General features: G+C 41.2%; 1 protein-coding gene across 1 annotated transcript; it reads left to right on the forward strand.

Annotated features, from left to right (window-relative positions):
* The first annotated feature begins 961 nt into the window (after positions 1-961).
* Positions 962-15,874, forward strand: COCH (cochlin). Its single transcript, XM_025443889.3, has 12 exons — positions 962-1,055; positions 1,393-1,446; positions 1,532-1,582; positions 3,439-3,595; positions 4,577-4,710; positions 5,421-5,483; positions 6,558-6,602; positions 6,701-6,848; positions 10,320-10,423; positions 11,127-11,353; positions 11,533-12,049; positions 14,911-15,874. Exons 2-12 carry the CDS (start codon positions 1,413-1,415, stop codon positions 15,084-15,086), a joined length of 1,656 nt encoding a protein of 551 aa, XP_025299674.1. The 5' UTR covers positions 962-1,055; positions 1,393-1,412; the 3' UTR covers positions 15,087-15,874.
* The last annotated feature ends 691 nt before the right edge of the window (positions 15,875-16,565 follow it).

The following is a 16,565-nucleotide window of genomic DNA, read 5'->3' on the forward strand; positions in this document are numbered from 1 at the left end:
AATGCCCACGGGGCACCTGGGTGGCTCAGTTGGTTAAGCAGCTGCCTTCCACTCAGGTCATGATCCCAAGGCTCGGGGTTTGAGCCCCACATCAGGCTCCCTCTAGCCTTCCCCTTGCTTGTTCTCTCTCAAAGAAATAAATAAAAATCATTTAAAAATACAGAAAATGTCCATAAAGGCAAATGTGTAGACAGGAAGCAAATCAGTGTTGCTTAGGGCTGAGGGTGGCGAAAGGGAATTGACTGTTAATGATGAGAAGGGATCCTTTTAGGAGAAATAGAAATGTTCTAAAACTGGATTGTGGAAATGGTTGCACAACTCTGTAAACTCGCGGGAAAACATGCATTTTAGATTGAAAAGGGGTGGATTTTACGGTATATACATTATTGGTTATTCTTTGGACCAAAGTAAAACGCTACTCTTTGGACTAAATAAAGCTGTTTGAAAAAACAAACCAAAACGGTATCTTGCCGCCTCCCCTGGGTCTGGAGGTGGTTCCTAGGCTGCCCCGGAGGTCACTTGTCTGTCACAGTCCCTGTGAACTCCGCTTTCTCCCATTTCCACCTGTTGAAGGTCACCAGGACGAGCGAGGCCGCAGGACCAATCTGAGGCTCCGCGCAGTCACCACAGCCCACAGGCCTGGGAACCCGGAGAGGCGCGGCAGGAGCCCTCGGGCCGGGGGCGGACGGGGCCAGCGCGGCGAGCCGCACCCGCTACAGGAAACGGGGCCCCGCGGGGGATCGCCGATTCCAGCCGGCACCAAGTCGGAAGGCTGGGTCCCTAAGGCCGAAAGAACGGCCGATCAGTTGACAGCGTCTCTAAGGACACGGGGCGCGCGTCTGCCAACCCCAGGGTGCTTCTACCGCAGGAGCAGGAACTGCGCTCCCACGGGAGCTCGAAGTTGGGAACTTCGCTCCCGAGGCCGCGTGGACCCGCCCCCTCCTCGCCGCCCCGCCCCCTCCCCGCGCGGAGCTCGTGCGCTCGGCGCCGCCTTTATAGCGGCGGCGGGGTCCGCGCTCTCCGCACTCGGGCGCAGCCGGGCGGAGCCGACTCAGGTGCGCGCCCCTGGGCGTCCCGCGGGGGGCGAGCGGGTGCCGGACGCCTGCCTGTGCGAGGCTCTGCTCTCGTCGCAGCGGCTCTCGGCCGTGATCCGCTCCCCTGTCCCGGGCCGCGGCTGCACACCGATGCCGCGTTTGGCTCGACCTGCAGCCGGAGCGTCGCCTTCGGATAGGCGCCCTCTCCGGGGCAGCGGCCTCCGAGGCCACCTCTCCCCTCCGCCGCCCCTGGGTTTCCGGGGGTCCGGGCCCCGAGGGGGAGGGCGAGCGCAGGGAGGCGGGGACGAGGGGGCCCTCGGTTCCCGCGAGCCTCCCTCGCATGCTCCGTGTCTCGCAGGCCCTCGCAGCCCCTCGACCATGTCGGCAGCCTGGATCCCGGTCCTCGGCCTCGGTGGGTACGCGCCCCTCCCGACCCGCCCCCGCCGCACCGAGCGGGGTGGGGGCTGCAGCCAGCCTCGCGCTGTCCTCTTTCTCAGGTGTCTGTCTGCTGCTGCTGCTGCCGGAGCCTGCGGGCAGCGACGGAGCCGGTGAGTCGCGGGCTCCCGTGTCGGGCCAGCAGGACCGGGGCCGAGCGCGGGCGGGGCTGGGGGCGGCGGGCGGGAGCGCGCCCACGCCGAGCCCCGGGACTTGGCGGCGGGGCCCGCTCCGGAGGGCGCCCCGCTGGGAGCCGCTGCCCGGCGCACACCCCTCCGCACCCTCAGCGCGTCTGCTCCAGCTTAGCCACGTCTCCCACGCGAGGGGGCCCCGGTATCCGAGGGGGACGTTCTTCCCAAGACGCGGAGCAGGAAGCGTCCCCGAATCCACGGTCACATCGCGGGAGGCACCTGGCAAGCCGAGCATCGGCATCAAGATCAAGGCAGGGGAGTATCCTTGGGTCCCACCGACCGCGGTGTCAGGGAGAAGCCCCCCAGAACCCACTTCGGACTGACAGATTTGGAGCAGAAATAAGCAGGTTCAATTCGGATAAAAATGCTTCACTTCCAAGAGACTAACTTCCTTGTTTCCTGTCCTGCAGGAGTTGGGCTGTGCGACCTGGGGCGAATTAACCCCATGGTTTTAATTTATGCACCTGTAAAAGGGGTGATTGAGCGACATGACATTTTTGTTTGTTTGTTTGTTTACATGACATTTTGTAAAGTGGAACATCTTTTTACTGGCTTCCTTAAATTAAGATATAATTTTAAGGCCCTGCATTTAGAGGAAAACTGGTATAAATGGTCCTCCAAAAGGAAAGGATGGGACCTTGAAAGTTTCGTGCGTGTCTATGAAAATGTCTTTCATTGGGGCACCTGTGTGGTTCAGTCAGTTAAATGTCCAACTCTTGATCTCAGCTCAGGTCTTTTTTTTTTTTTTTAATTTTATTTTATTCATGAGAGACACACAGAGAGAGGCAGAGACATAGACAAAGGGAGGCAGATGTTCAACTACTGAGCCACCCAGGTGTCCCTCAGCTCAGATCTTGATCTCAGGATGGTGAGTTCAAACCCTGCTTTGGGCTGCATGCCCAGTGTGGAGCCTACTTAAAAAAGAAAAAAAAAAATGGAAAATGTTCCTCACAGGCTCAGCTCAGATTTAATATCTTTACCTTAGGCAACTGTGTCCAGTTTTTTTGTTTTGTTTTCTTGTTGTTTTTTCCAAATCCATTTATTAGTTCTTACTGTGCTGACAGCTGGCATCATTAATACTTTAACAAAACCACTTAAAATTAGCCAAATATCTAAGATAGTTACAGGTACAAAAGATATACAAGTTAAAACCATTTAAAAAGTAATAGATACCATAATTTGTATTTGACCATAACTCTATTGAGAAATGATTGTAAAATTAAAATCTTACAAAAACTGTACACCATATACGTTGAGTGATTTACATCTTAGAATATAAAGGCAGTCTTTCATTGTTACACATTTAGTGTCTCTGGTGGTTTGAGGAGAGAAACACCATGATACTTTGAACTTCTATGCTTTTCTCTTATTGACTGTTGTGCATGCTGTGGTGCTCTGAGGTAGGTCTGGTGAAGGTCCATGAGACATTATTATTATCAATTGCTCATTATTGCAATTGAGATTTTGTATTTCTAGAATGAATTAATAAATGGTGAATGACTAATATCATTTTCTAGTTCTATTTCTAATTATGTATTCCCAAACTGTTAAGAACTGAGAAAATTCTTCCAACAGGCTTTGTAGTGGTTGAGGACTAGATTAAATTGGACAACTGGTTTTTGGGTAGCTAAAATTTGGAATGGTGTGGAACCATACATACCTTAATATTCTTAAGAGGAAGTGTAGAAATTAGTAGGGAGATAAACCCCCAGTTCCCACCCCACTTTACTCCCCTCAAAATCCTAAGAATGTCATTACATGCCTTCCTTTCTCTTCAGTTCCCATTGCTATCACATGCTTTACCCGAGGACTGGACATCAGGAAAGAGAAAGCAGATGTCCTTTGCCCAGGAGGCTGCTCTCTTGAGGAATTCTCTGTGTTTGGGAACATAGTGTATGCGTCTGTATCAAGCATATGTGGTGCAGCTGTCCACAGGTAAGCTGAAACATGCCAAAGAGGAAGAAATCCAAGTGTGATGATATCCTTTCCCTTTTTAGCCAAATGGACATCCTCAGCTTCTTTCTTTTGATTCCAATATTGACCATAGAACATAGATACATTTTTAAGGTTTTTGTGGGTATCCTTGAAGCACCGGCTATACCAAGGAAGCTTTCTGACTAAAGGCAAATTTTATGACTTCTTGATAGCTAGATCCATGTGATTTTAGAAATTCCTAATCATGCAATATATTAGTGTTTTTACTGTGTGCTGGACATTGTTTTAACTTCCATGACAACCCTACAATTGTACAGAGTAGGTACAATTTTATTCAATTTTATAGTTGAGGAAATTGAACTCAGGAGTGTTGCCAACTATCTTGCCACTTTTAGCGAGTACCAGAGCTGGAACTGAAAGCCCAGGTGTGCTTCCAGAGCCCATATTCATCACCCACTCTGCTATCTTGCAAGACTTTTTTTTTTTTTCCAAAGATTTATTCATGAGAGACACACACAGAGAGGCAGAGATACAGGCAGAGGAAGATGCAGCCTCCCGGTGAGGAGCCTGATGTGGGACTTGATCCTAGGACCCCGGGATCAGGACCTGAGCCAAAGGCAGACACTCAACCACTGAGTCACCCAGGTGCCCAAGACTTTTCTTTAAAATGAAGTCCAAGGACATAAAAGTACCTTAGAAAACTAAGAAAATTATTTGGTGCTATTAACTCTGAATCTCTGAGCTGTAGGGAACAGGATCCTACAGGTATGTTCCTATCAACATTTAAGAAGTTTGACAGCACAAAACCATTTTTCCCAGGCAGGTTTTGTACCTGTGCAAGCAAGTTTTTAAAAAGGCTGGCAGCATCCTTATATATCTTCCCTGATGAACTATTTTCTTGATTAATCAGAACATGGTTCTATAAGTCAGGTACTCCTGAAAAAGTGTGGGTACAATATCAGTTGTTTTTCTGTGTTGCAGGGGAGTAATCAGCAACTCAGGGGGACCTGTGCGAATATACAGCCTACCAGGTCGAGAAAACTATTCCTCAGTAGTTGCCAATGGCATTCAGTCTCAGACACTTTCCAGATGGTCTGCTTCTTTCACAGTGACAAGTAGGTACAATTATATTATTCTTACTTTTGTGTAAATATTGCCTCACCACCCCCCCCCCAAAAAAAAGTTTTATGCTTTTCTTAATCCAACCTCTTAGACTCTGATGGAAAAGCCTGCAATCAAGACTCAAAGGAATCAACTAAAGGTTACAGTCAGGGGACTGGACAGGCAAAGACTCATTTAAGCTAAACTTGGCTGAATGAGGGAAGAATAATCTTGCTGTTAGAAGATTGCAGGAGAAACTTGTGTTGTCTGGGGTGCCTGGGTGGCTCAGTCAGTTAAGCATCTGACTCTTAATTTCAGCTCCAGTCCTGGTCTCAGGATCCTGAGTTCAAGCCCCATGTTGGGCTCCATGCTGGGTGTGGAGCCTACTTTAAAAAAGAAAAAAAGAAAAACAAACAAACAAACTTGCATTGTCTGTAATCAGAATTCCCTGACTTTTACCACGTAACACTGAATCAAAAAACTGGTGAATGAAAATGAATGTGCATTCATTTTTGGTGATCCTTTTAAGATCTGATTTAATACATAAGAACCCATTTTGGTTCTTTGAAACTAGCATGAAGCAAGTACTCATGCAATTGCCATCACTCAATTCTATTTATCATCGATTACATTTATCATCCTAGAGACCCCTAAATTAGATTCATTATGCTTTGATGGTAAAGAAAGAAGAGGAAAAAAAATAGTCTTTTCTTTATTTTAACAGAAGGAAAAAGTGGTACCCAGGAAGCCACAGGACAAGCCGTGTCCACAGCACGTCCACCAACAGGTATGAAATATGGAAGTTATTTCCTGGTCACCTGGCACAGCATTTGGAAATTAAAAATAAATTTATTGATAGCCTTCAAAAGGAAACTGATGTTATACACAAAACAGGGGTGCCTGGGTGGCTCAGTCAGCTAAGCATGAACCTCAGCTCAGGTCACGATCTCAAGGTTCCCCCACCCCCCCACCCCCGTTGAGTTTGCACTCAGCAGGAAGCCTGCTTCTTCCTCTCCCTCTGCCCCTCCCCTGCTCATGCTCTCTCTCTCTCTCACTCTCTCTTTCGCTTTCTCAAATAAGATTTTATTTATTTATTTGAGAGAGAGAGAGAGAGAGAGAGAGAGAAGGAAAGCAGACTCCCTGCTGAGCAGAGAGCCCAACATGCGGCTTGATCTGAGGATCTCCAGATCACGACCTGAGCCAAAGTCAGAGGTTTAAGTGACTGAACCACCCAGGTGCCCTCAAATAAAATCTTTAAAAAAAATTTTAAAGCTGACAAAACAAATATCTTAAGTTTCCTAGTGTATTACATAGAGAAACATTTTATATTTCAAATTCCTTTCCTTTTTCTATTTTCAGTTACAAACTCTGCTCCCAGACATTCTCTTGAAGTGCTATTTCTGTCTGATTAAATAAATCCCATGCCTAGAAACTGAACAAAGTAAAACTGGAACCTCCTAGTTGCCATATGAAAAAAAGTAATTAGTGTGTGTCCATTTTAACATATAGCCAGGGATCTCCTTTCCTAAGATTGTGGCAGTTTTAAAGTCAAATAAATTAGGAACATTAGAATCTAACTCTAGTTTCCAGTCCTGCCTCAACTGTGGGTTTGAGATATCAAGTCCTGGATTAGTGGCATATCAAATATATAGGCCTACAACAGTTCTGACTTGTTTCTTTGCTGGGACATTGCTTCCCCATCCAGAAAATTGTGAGAAAAAAAATGTTTTTAGGAAATAAATTTTTTAAAACCAAGTATTTTAAAGAATGATACTCCTTTGTCATTAGCTTTTCCCCATGTGGACTTCTTGCTATGAAACTGTCTTCCTTTTACTAATGCCAAGGGCTTCCTTTGTTTCAGGTAAACGACTGAAGAAAACACCTGAGAAGAAAACTGGCAATAAAGGTAAGAGTCCATATATCCATTGAGGAAAATAACATTCTCTCCCCTTTCCTCCCTCCTCTTGTAACTGCTAACAGAAAGACTTGTTTGGGTATTTACAGACTGTAAAGCAGACATTGCATTTCTGATTGATGGAAGTTTCAATATTGGGCAGCGCCGATTTAATCTACAGAAGAATTTTGTTGGCAAAGTGGCTCTAATGTTGGGAATTGGAACAGAAGGACCACATGTGGGCCTTGTTCAAGCCAGGTACCAATCTTATTAAAGTGGGTGGAAACTTGATGATAAATGATCAATCCTTTTAGTGGATACATGCGTTTTAGTTCAATATACACATACTGAGTTGTGGACAGTCTGAGTTCCCATACTATAAATAAAGGATTTAAGATTGCCTAAGCAGACTAGGTAAGTCTAAGTGCTTCCTTTCTGGAATAAAAAGATTGAGAATTATATGCTATTTGAAGACCAGAAGGTAGACTAAAAGGTTTTGTTGCTCATACTAATTAACTCTGTACATACATTCTGCTCAATTCCCAATTCCTCTTTGCCAAAAAAACTAATAGGTCTATTCCTCCTCCCTATTCTGTCATTCTTTTAAACATTTCCCATAGTTCCTTGGAGATCTGAAGCTCAACCTCTTAAATTTTATTCATTTAAAAATAATGTTGATGGCTTTTAGGATTATAATATGCTCACTCTAGAAAGCTTGAAAAACATGTAGAGCACAAGAAAGAAAACCAATTTCCCAAATATGCCCCTCAGAGATAATCACTATAAAATGTTTTATAACCCCCTTTATTTTAAAAAATATTTTATTCATTTATTTGAGAGAGAGAGAGAGAGAGAGAGAGAATGACTGGAGGGAAGGTTGTAGGGAGAGGGAGAAGCAGACTCCCCACTAAGCAGGGAGACTGACATGGGGCTCAATTCCAAGACCCTGGGATCATGACTTGAGCTGAAGGCAGCTCTTAAGCCACTGATTAATCTTTTGTACCTGTGTGTATAATTGAAGTATAGTTGACACACAATGTTACATTAAATTCAGGTGTACAGCATAGTGATTCAACATTTCTATATGTTACTCTATGCTTACTGTAAGTGTAGCTACCATTTGTCTCCATAGGATGCTATTACATGCAAATGACTACATTCTTTATGCTGTATATTTTATTTCACAGCTGGAAGCCTGCAACTCCCACTCTTCCTCACCCATTTTGCCTATCCCCTACCCTTCTACATATGTGTGTTGCTTTTTCAAAAGCTCCAACTAAAAAAATATCTCATGTCCTATTTTTTCATCCCTTAGTATTTTGAGCATTTTACCAGATGAAAACTACTTTTCAAAAAATGATGTTTGGGGTGCCTGGGTGTCTCAGTCAGTTAAGCAACTGACTCTTGATTTCAGCTCAGGTCATGCATGATCTCAGAGTCGTGAGATCCAGCCCCATGTGGGCCCCGTGCTGGGTGTGGAGCCTACTTAAGATTCTCTCTCTCCCTGCCCCACCTCCCCTACCCAACTACTCACCCCCGCTCATGCACACACTCTTAAAAAAAAGTTTTATAATGTTCCTTTGCGTGATTATTTGCTTAACCATTGTTTTTTTTAACCATTACATATTACATTGTGATTAACATCCTTATGTCATCTTTGTGCCATCTTTGATTAGTTCATTAGACTAGATTCCTAAAAGTGAGATTTGTATCAAAAGGTTCTGACATTTTTAAGACTTCTGATACAAAGTTAAATTGCTTTCTAGAAAGCTGATCCAGTTTAAATTGCTATCAGCAGTGTGTGAGTGTAGCACCAGTATAACAAATATTAATGTCTATTTCATTTGTTCTTATTTTTTACAACTGGTTCTTAATTTAGATAGATTTTTTTGGTATGAGAATTTAACTTTGTTTTCTACATAATTTAACCATTTTCCCACACCTTTAAAACAAATGAGCTTCTTATTCCATTGATTTATCAATTTTATATACAAGTTTAGGCAAGTCAGTTTCCTTGATCTATAAGCCAATTTTACATATTTTCTACAATGCTTTGATAATTGTAGCTTTAGTGTCATTTTAACATCCCAGGGGGCAAATTCCCCTCAGTACCTTTCTTCTTAATTTTTTTTTCCTTGCACTTTGTATCCAATTCTTTTTCAAAACGAAAGCTACACTATCTTGTAGTCTCAAAGACAAGCTTCTCTATAAACTTCTTGGCTTATAGTTTTCATATTTTAGGAAAAACACCAAAATAAACTATATCAAGAGTTTATATTTAGGCAGAAAAACAGAACATATCATTAAGGATGCAAAAACAAGACTAAATCTCATCCACAATTTAGATAGTTGAAAAGTGACCATTAAAATGAAAAGGTTGGGCAGCCTCAGTGGCGCAGTGGTTTAGCACCACTTGCAGCCCACGGTGTGATCCTGGAGACCCTTGATCAAGTCCCACATCGGGCTCTCTGCATGGGGCCTGCTTCTCCCTCTGCCTGTATCTCTGCCTCTCATTCTCTGTGTTTCTATGAATAAATAAATAAAATCTTTAAAAAAATAAAAATAAAATAAAATGAAAAGGTTATCAACCCATAATATCTGATTTTGTGACCTAGCATTCCACCAGATATACAGAAATACAACCAGTGCTATACTTGTCCCTCAAAATTCTTGACTTCGTGGCAACTGATAATACTGAGATCTTAAAATGTTGCACTTAATGAAATACTGACTTATCTAAAAACTAAACACAACAAATGGTGCTTTAACTGTTTTTACTCAGCATGGTCTCTAAAGAACAGTGATAAAAATGAGCTGAAATCCTTTTACTATTAAAATGGAAAATCCCTGGGGCACCTGGGTGGCTCAGTGGTTGAGCATCTGCCTTTGGCTCCGGTTGTGATCCTGGGGTCCTGGAATCGAGTCCCACATCAGGCTCCTCCCAGGGAGCCTGCTTCTCTCTGTGCCTCTCTCTGTGTGTCTCTGATGACTAAATAAAATCTAAAATAAATAAACTCCCAGATCTTATAATATACATTAGGATTGATGTCAGTATCATTATAACAGAAATATTGTAATACTTCACAGTTTTATTTTCTTGTACCTTCTCAATTTTAAAATGTTAATCCCAGTGTCCTTGACATTGCCTCTCTTCTGACCAGAAACCTGATTATTTTATAGACCGACACTGTTGAGTACTTCCAGAGTCTCGCACTGGAACAGACCTAGCCTCACACCCAGCCTCCTTCCAACTCTCTGCTGCCCAACTCTGCAGATTTCCATGAAGTGGTGCTCTGGGCCAGGCCTGTTTTCAGGGGCACCATATAGTTTAGGCATGGACTCTGGAACCAGACAAACCTGAATATGAAGTGCAGCTATGTTTTGTTGGACAAGTTACCTAAATGTTCTGAGCCTCAGTTTCGTCATTTATGTAGTAAGGATAATAGTTTCTGCCTTGTGAAGTTATAATGAAATGATATATGTAATATGTATTTAGCATATTACCCAGAATAAAATAAACCCTCAAGGTAGCAATGGTTTTTGGTACATTTCTGCAAGAGGCCTTAAAATTCAAATGAGGAGGCAATACCTTAATTGACTGTATACTACAGAATTAAGAAAGAAACTTAGGCATTGTCTGATTTATAGATTTTTTTCTAAGGTATATAATGTTGCTTGTTTTAGCTTTCCAGTTCTCCCTAGGTAACATTTTTTCATTTTTCCACTTAGTGAACATCCCAAAATAGAATTTTACTTGAAAAACTTTACATCACCCAAAGATGTTTTGTTTGCCATAAAGGAAGTGGGTTTCAGAGGGGGTAATTCCAATACAGGTAAGTAGACTTTGGCATCTGGGATGTAATAGAGGAGAGGGTTATGAGTGATCAGACATGCAGAACAGCATTAGGCTATTTTATATAAGCAGATGTGAAACTCTTCCTCCTGACACTGAAATCTTGACTAGGTTTGTACTTGATCATCTAAGATACTCAATTTATAATGGAAAATATACCAAAGTGCTCATTAATAGTGCTGTTTAAAACACAAAAAAAGAATTGTGCTTTATTATCCTTATATTGGGTAGGACAGATAGCCGCTTTAGAGAAGGCCCTGTTCAGCATGTTAAAAAGAAGCAAAGATCAACAGACTGATTTAATAAATGCAGAAAGAGCTAGAGTAGCACTATAGACCCTCTGAAGGGACATTTCTTGTTCTGAGTCTTTAGTGGTACTAGTCAGTCATTAAGGGGATAGATAGCAAAAGTACAGTAGTGGGAGTCAGTTGTGTTTCTGACTGATGATTGATGTACGGTAAGGAAACATAAGGCTTCTGGGAGGTGATGGGGGAAGTAATGTGGGTTGTGAAGCCAAAAAAAAAAAAAAAAAAGCCTCATGGATAAACTTTCCCATCTATTAGAGAACTAAGTTCTATGTAAGTTAAATTCTTAAACTTTTGGTGGCTTCAAGTTGGTACGGGGAAATAGAGATATCATTTGAGCAGTGGTGCTGTTCCAGCTTACTTCTTTTTCAAACCTAGGAAAAGCCTTGAAGCATACTGCCCAGAAATTCTTCACAGCCGACACTGGAGTAAGAAGAGGGATCCCCAAAGTGGTGGTGGTATTTATTGATGGCTGGCCTTCTGATGACATTGAGGAAGCAGGCATTGTGGCCAGAGAATTTGGTGTCAATGTATTTATAGTTTCTGTGGCCAAGCCTATCCCTGAGGAGCTGGGGATGGTTCAGGATGTTGCGTTTATTGACAAGGTAAGGAGGTGAAGGTGTCTTATGTTACAGTAGTGATTTAGTTTTGGGCCTCAAGGCATAGTGCTGACTGGCCCTTACCTGGATTAACTTTGAACAGTCAAGATAGAAACATTAAAAAAAAAAACTATAAAAACATTCTATAATTTTTAAGAAGAAATAATTTTATGTCTCACCCATAGGCTGTCTGTCGGAATAATGGCTTCTTCTCTTACCACATGCCTAATTGGTTTGGCACCACAAAATATGTAAAGCCTCTGGTACAGAAACTCTGCAGTCATGAGCAAATGATGTGCAGCAAGACCTGTTACAACTCAGTGAACATTGCCTTTCTAATTGATGGCTCTAGCAGTGTTGGAGACAGTAATTTTCACCTCATGCTTGAATTTGTTTCCAACATAGCCAAGACTTTTGAAATCTCAGACATTGGTGCCAAGATAGCTGCTGTACAGTTCACCTATGATCAGCGCACAGAATTCAGTTTCACTGATTATAGCACCAAAGAGAATGTCCTAGCTGTTATCAGAAACATTCGCTACATGAGTGGTGGAACAGCTACAGGTGATGCCATCTCCTTCACGGTTAGAAATGTGTTTGGTCCCGTGAGGGATAGCCCCAACAAGAACTTCCTGGTAATTGTCACAGATGGACAGTCCTATGATGATGTTCGAGGTCCTGCTGCTGCTGCACATGATGCAGGTAAGGTTCTTGTCCTTTGGGTAGGGAACGGAGGCGTTCTGTAAGTTTTGTAAATATAAACTTAGACATTTATTTTATTGAACAAACACATTATGGTATTGTTCAAAGAGCTTTACCCAGTATTAGCTGACTTGTCAAACCAGCCCTATGAATCTCATTATATGGACAAAGAAACAAATTTCCTCAAAACCACATAGCTAGCAAGTGGTGAGTATTCAAACCCAGGCAGTATGTATTATTGGGAGAATTGCCATGAGAATCATGTCATATGTCAAGGAAACATGTTACAAGTGCTTATGTTTGACTCAAACTTGGAATATGTCCCCCCAAAATCACAGTTTATCATAATTTACCATGAATCTATTTGATAATTAATCCTTTTTTTTAGTAGTTTTGAGTCTGGCATGAATTTTCTTAGATGATAAGGTCACCAGTAGACTTTAATTCTATTCCATCTAAATTTCCTTTTAACTTTTTCTTCTTGAGATAATAAAAACACACTCTGCTGTTGTAAAAGGGTATAAAGAGGTCTTCTTTCTCCCTTACCCCAACCTTAATATTACTTTTGGCAAAGCCCACTTTTTCCTGAAAATATTAGCATAATGTGTTGCTGAGATCAAATAGGGCAACAAAAAGCTAGCATTCCCTTTCCAGGGATGAAACCGAGTGATTGCAGTCCAATAATACCTAAAAAGCAAAACGCTAACTTGGGAGAGGGGAATTAACAGCCTTGCGTTTTTCTATACTCCTACATACGTTCTTTTCCCTATTTAGTTCCCAATGACTTCACCTTTTTCCTTTGATACTTATTAGCACGTTTTAATGCACTTACATACTTTTTTTTTCACTTATGTACTTTTATATAGGTGGAATACTGTCATTTAGCGGGTAGAGAACTGATACATGCCATTTAAGCTATACATTGGCTTATTTGTATACATCTGGGTTATTTTATACATCAGCAGCTAATCCAGATCAAAGACCTGTTTGCTATCATTCTTAAAAATGTAGCTTACAGGAGCACCTGGGAAGCTCAGTCGGTTAAGTCAGCAACTCTTGTTTTCGGCTCAGGTCATGATCTCAGTTATAGGATCAAGCCCCACAAGGGGCTGCGCGTTCCACGGGGAGTCTGCTTGAGGGTTTTTCTCCCTCTGCCCTTCTCCCCATTTGTGCATACACTGTGTCACTCGCTCTTGTAAATTTTTAAAAATATAATTGCTTACTGAACTAATTTTTGGTTAGCAGGCTTAGATTTATGCTGAATTAAATGAACTAGATTAACTCAAATATATCTTCCCTATGCAATTAGTTGAACTTCAGAGGGTTGGGGCACACCATTTTCATGAAAATTATCCTTTAGTGATCATGAGGTCAAAGTTAACAAAAGCCAGAATACAAGATAGGCTTACAGAGCTAGGCCCTAATTTTTTTTTTAAGCCATAATTATATATTGGGTCTGAGCTAATGATTCTGAGCTTGAATTCAATCTACAAGTAAGGAAAACTGGGGAGAACTTTATTTCTGTTAGGGGAGAGGAGTATTGACTGGGTGATAAACCAGAAATTGTTTCAAGGAGCTTTTATATAAACTAAACCTGATTTATATCTTAAATATTCACAACTCTGAGCACTGAATACCACTAGAAGGGGGATGAAGTCTTAAATAGAAGAGAAACACTCTATAGGGAATTTCACCCAAAAGAAAAGATGGCAGAGTACATGAAGAATCTGCTAAAAAACTACCACACTTGGGATGACAAACCAATGCTTAGTTATCACCCTAACCAAAACATAGTCGAGTAAAAGCCTTCTTTCTATATAGCACATGGGAACGCAGATATTATGCCTCAGTGTATAACTAGGATAAATTATTCCAGCTTCACCTTTCTCTTTGACTGCTTTTATCACTAGATTTTTGCTTTGGGATTAGGGGTTAGACACTGACTGACTACTGGCAAATTTGCCAATATAACCTACACATCCAAATGGAAGAAGGTTCTCATTATTCACAGAAGCCTAGTTGCCATCCCTGACAATGCAATAGCCTTAGAAAACTTTCATTTATGTATCCCAAATTTTGTGCCATTCTTTCATGCAGTTACATGGTCTATAACTCCAGTAAAATGATTAACTGGAGGACAGGTAGCCCATTCTCAGGAAGTTTTCACCATTTCACTAAGAATGTTATTGTAGTTTATTTATGAGACACAGAGAGAGAGGCAGACATAGGCAGAGGGAGAAGCAGGCTCCCTCTGGGGAACCCAATGCAGGACTCTATCCCAGGACCCTGGGATCATGACCTGAGCCAAAGGCAGACACCCAACTACTGAGTCACCCAGGTGCCCCTATTGTAGTTTTTTTTTAATTTTATTTATTTATTTATGAGACACACACACATAGAGATAGAGAGAGAGAGAGAGAGAGAGAGAGAGAGGCAGAGACACAGCAGAGGGAGAAGCAGGCTCCATGCAGGAAGCCTGACGTGGGACTCGATCCTGGGTCTCCAGGATCACACCCTGGGCTGCAGGTGGCGCTAAGCCACTGAGCCACCCGGGCTGCCCATGTAGTTTTTTTTTAAAGATGTTTTTCAGGGTATCAAAAACTTGCCAGTGATCATGTGATTCATCTGTTAATATGGTAAATTATATTTATATATGGCAAAGCTTGTTTTTGACCCAACTGTTTAGCCATTCTCATCTCAATGACTGTTAAAGCCTACCTAACCACTTGGTGGAGATTGTTTTTTGGACATTACAGAGTTTCCTCTACCATTATGAACTAATTCATGAAAAATATTTACACCTGATTTTATATAGAAGCTGGAACTTGATTTTACTTCACTTAAAAATATTTTCATTGTAGGTATCACCATCTTCTCTGTTGGTGTGGCTTGGGCACCTTTGGATGACCTGAAAGATATGGCCTCTAAACCAAAGGAGTCACATGCTTTCTTCACAAGGGAATTCACAGGATTAGAACCAATTGTTTCCGATGTCATCAGAGGCATTTGTAGAGATTTCTTGGAATCCCAGCAATAATGGTGACAATTTGGCAACTGAAAGAAAAAGTGCAAGAAGATAGAAAATGTCATTTTCTCATAATACCAAAATACTATATAGCATACTAGGATCAGATGCAAAACTCTTATATTAAAAATGCCAACAGCTATTTTAAGCAAATAAGCATTCATTTAAAGCTACAACCTTCTGACAATTTAGAATTGTTAAACACTCTGCCAAGGCTTCATAATCATGACCCTTAGAAACTCAGGAAAGAGGAGATATCATGCATCTAAATCTTAATAATTCTAAAATGCAAATTAAATGTAGAGATGCAAAATCCATAGTTCAATAAGACTATGATGCTCAGAACAAAAGCAACATTCCTTCTCTAATCATTCTGTATTAAATAGGGAAAATTAAATAGTTCTTTAATTCAGTTTAAATGTTAAATATTTTGCCCCAATAGATGTCTTAAAACATTGTTACTTAATATATTAAAAAAGTTATAATTATGAAATGGAAGGGAATTAAGTATCATTTCCTTTGTAGTGTATTTTCATAATAGCATAACTGATATATCACACTGAACAAGATAACAGGAATGCTTGGTATTTTTCTATTTATAACCTTAATTTTATATGTGTATAGATATATTTGGCTTATACTCTAAAAGTCATCCATGTGCTGAAAAGAAAGCTAAGTTGGTAAAATTTTACTTACTACTTGTAAACATTTGGCTCTGAGGAAAAACATTAAAGGTAGAACTGCAGGAAAAAATATTATAGTCTGACTTATTTAAGCAATAAAACTGTTAGTGACTATTATTCTAAGCTGCTTTACTTTTATTATTCCAAGTATCTATTGCTGGGACATGTGAAAAATCCTGTATTCACTATTTAATGCAGAAAGACCAATTCTGAATTTTTTCTTAAATTTATTCAGTTACTTATTGAATGTCTACTGTTCTAGGCATTCTACACAGCCATGACTAAGTTAAACAGCATGAGATGCTTTTGGTTAGTTCAACAAAAATGTTCTTTAATATTATTTAACATGATTAAATATGCTTGTTAGTTCTTGAAAAGGGAACTCCCTTAATATAACTAACTATTGTTACCTCACCAAGAGCTTTCCCTTCAGATAGAGAGAAGAGGTATTGTTATCCCATCTGGCTTATCTTCTCTACAGAGAGGACCTTTCCTCTCCCACATCCACCTGTGCACACTGTCTCCCTTCACATATACACTGATCCTATCTGAAACAATTTACAAGTTGATCTTAAAAAGGTGTTAACTGATTTAGAATTAACACGTGTACTCCACTAAACTTTTTTTTAAAGATTTTATTTATTAATGAGAGACCAGAGAGAGAGAGGTAGAGACACAGGGAGAGGGAGAAGCAGGCTCCATGAAAGGAGTCCAATGTGGGTGGGACTTGATACCTGGTCTCCAGGATCCCGCCCTGGGCTGAAGGCAGTACTAAACCACTGAACCACCTGGGCTGCCCTCCATTAAA

The sequence above is a fragment of the Canis lupus genome, chromosome 8 (genome assembly GCF_003254725.2).
Source record: "Canis lupus dingo isolate Sandy chromosome 8, ASM325472v2, whole genome shotgun sequence".
Classification (NCBI taxonomy): Eukaryota; Metazoa; Chordata; class Mammalia; order Carnivora; family Canidae; genus Canis; species Canis lupus.

Bases quoted from the DNA above. Each gene is read 5' to 3' on its own strand.
- COCH (XM_025443889.3), top strand. From the start codon at position 1,413: ATGTCGGCAGCCTGGATCCCGGTCCTCGGCCTCG. The intron at 6,603-6,700 runs GTAAGAGTCCAT...GGGTATTTACAG, and splicing joins GAAGAAAACTGGCAATAAAG to ACTGTAAAGCAGACATTGCA. The intron at 10,424-11,126 runs GTAAGTAGACTT...TTTCAAACCTAG, and splicing joins AGGGGGTAATTCCAATACAG to GAAAAGCCTTGAAGCATACT.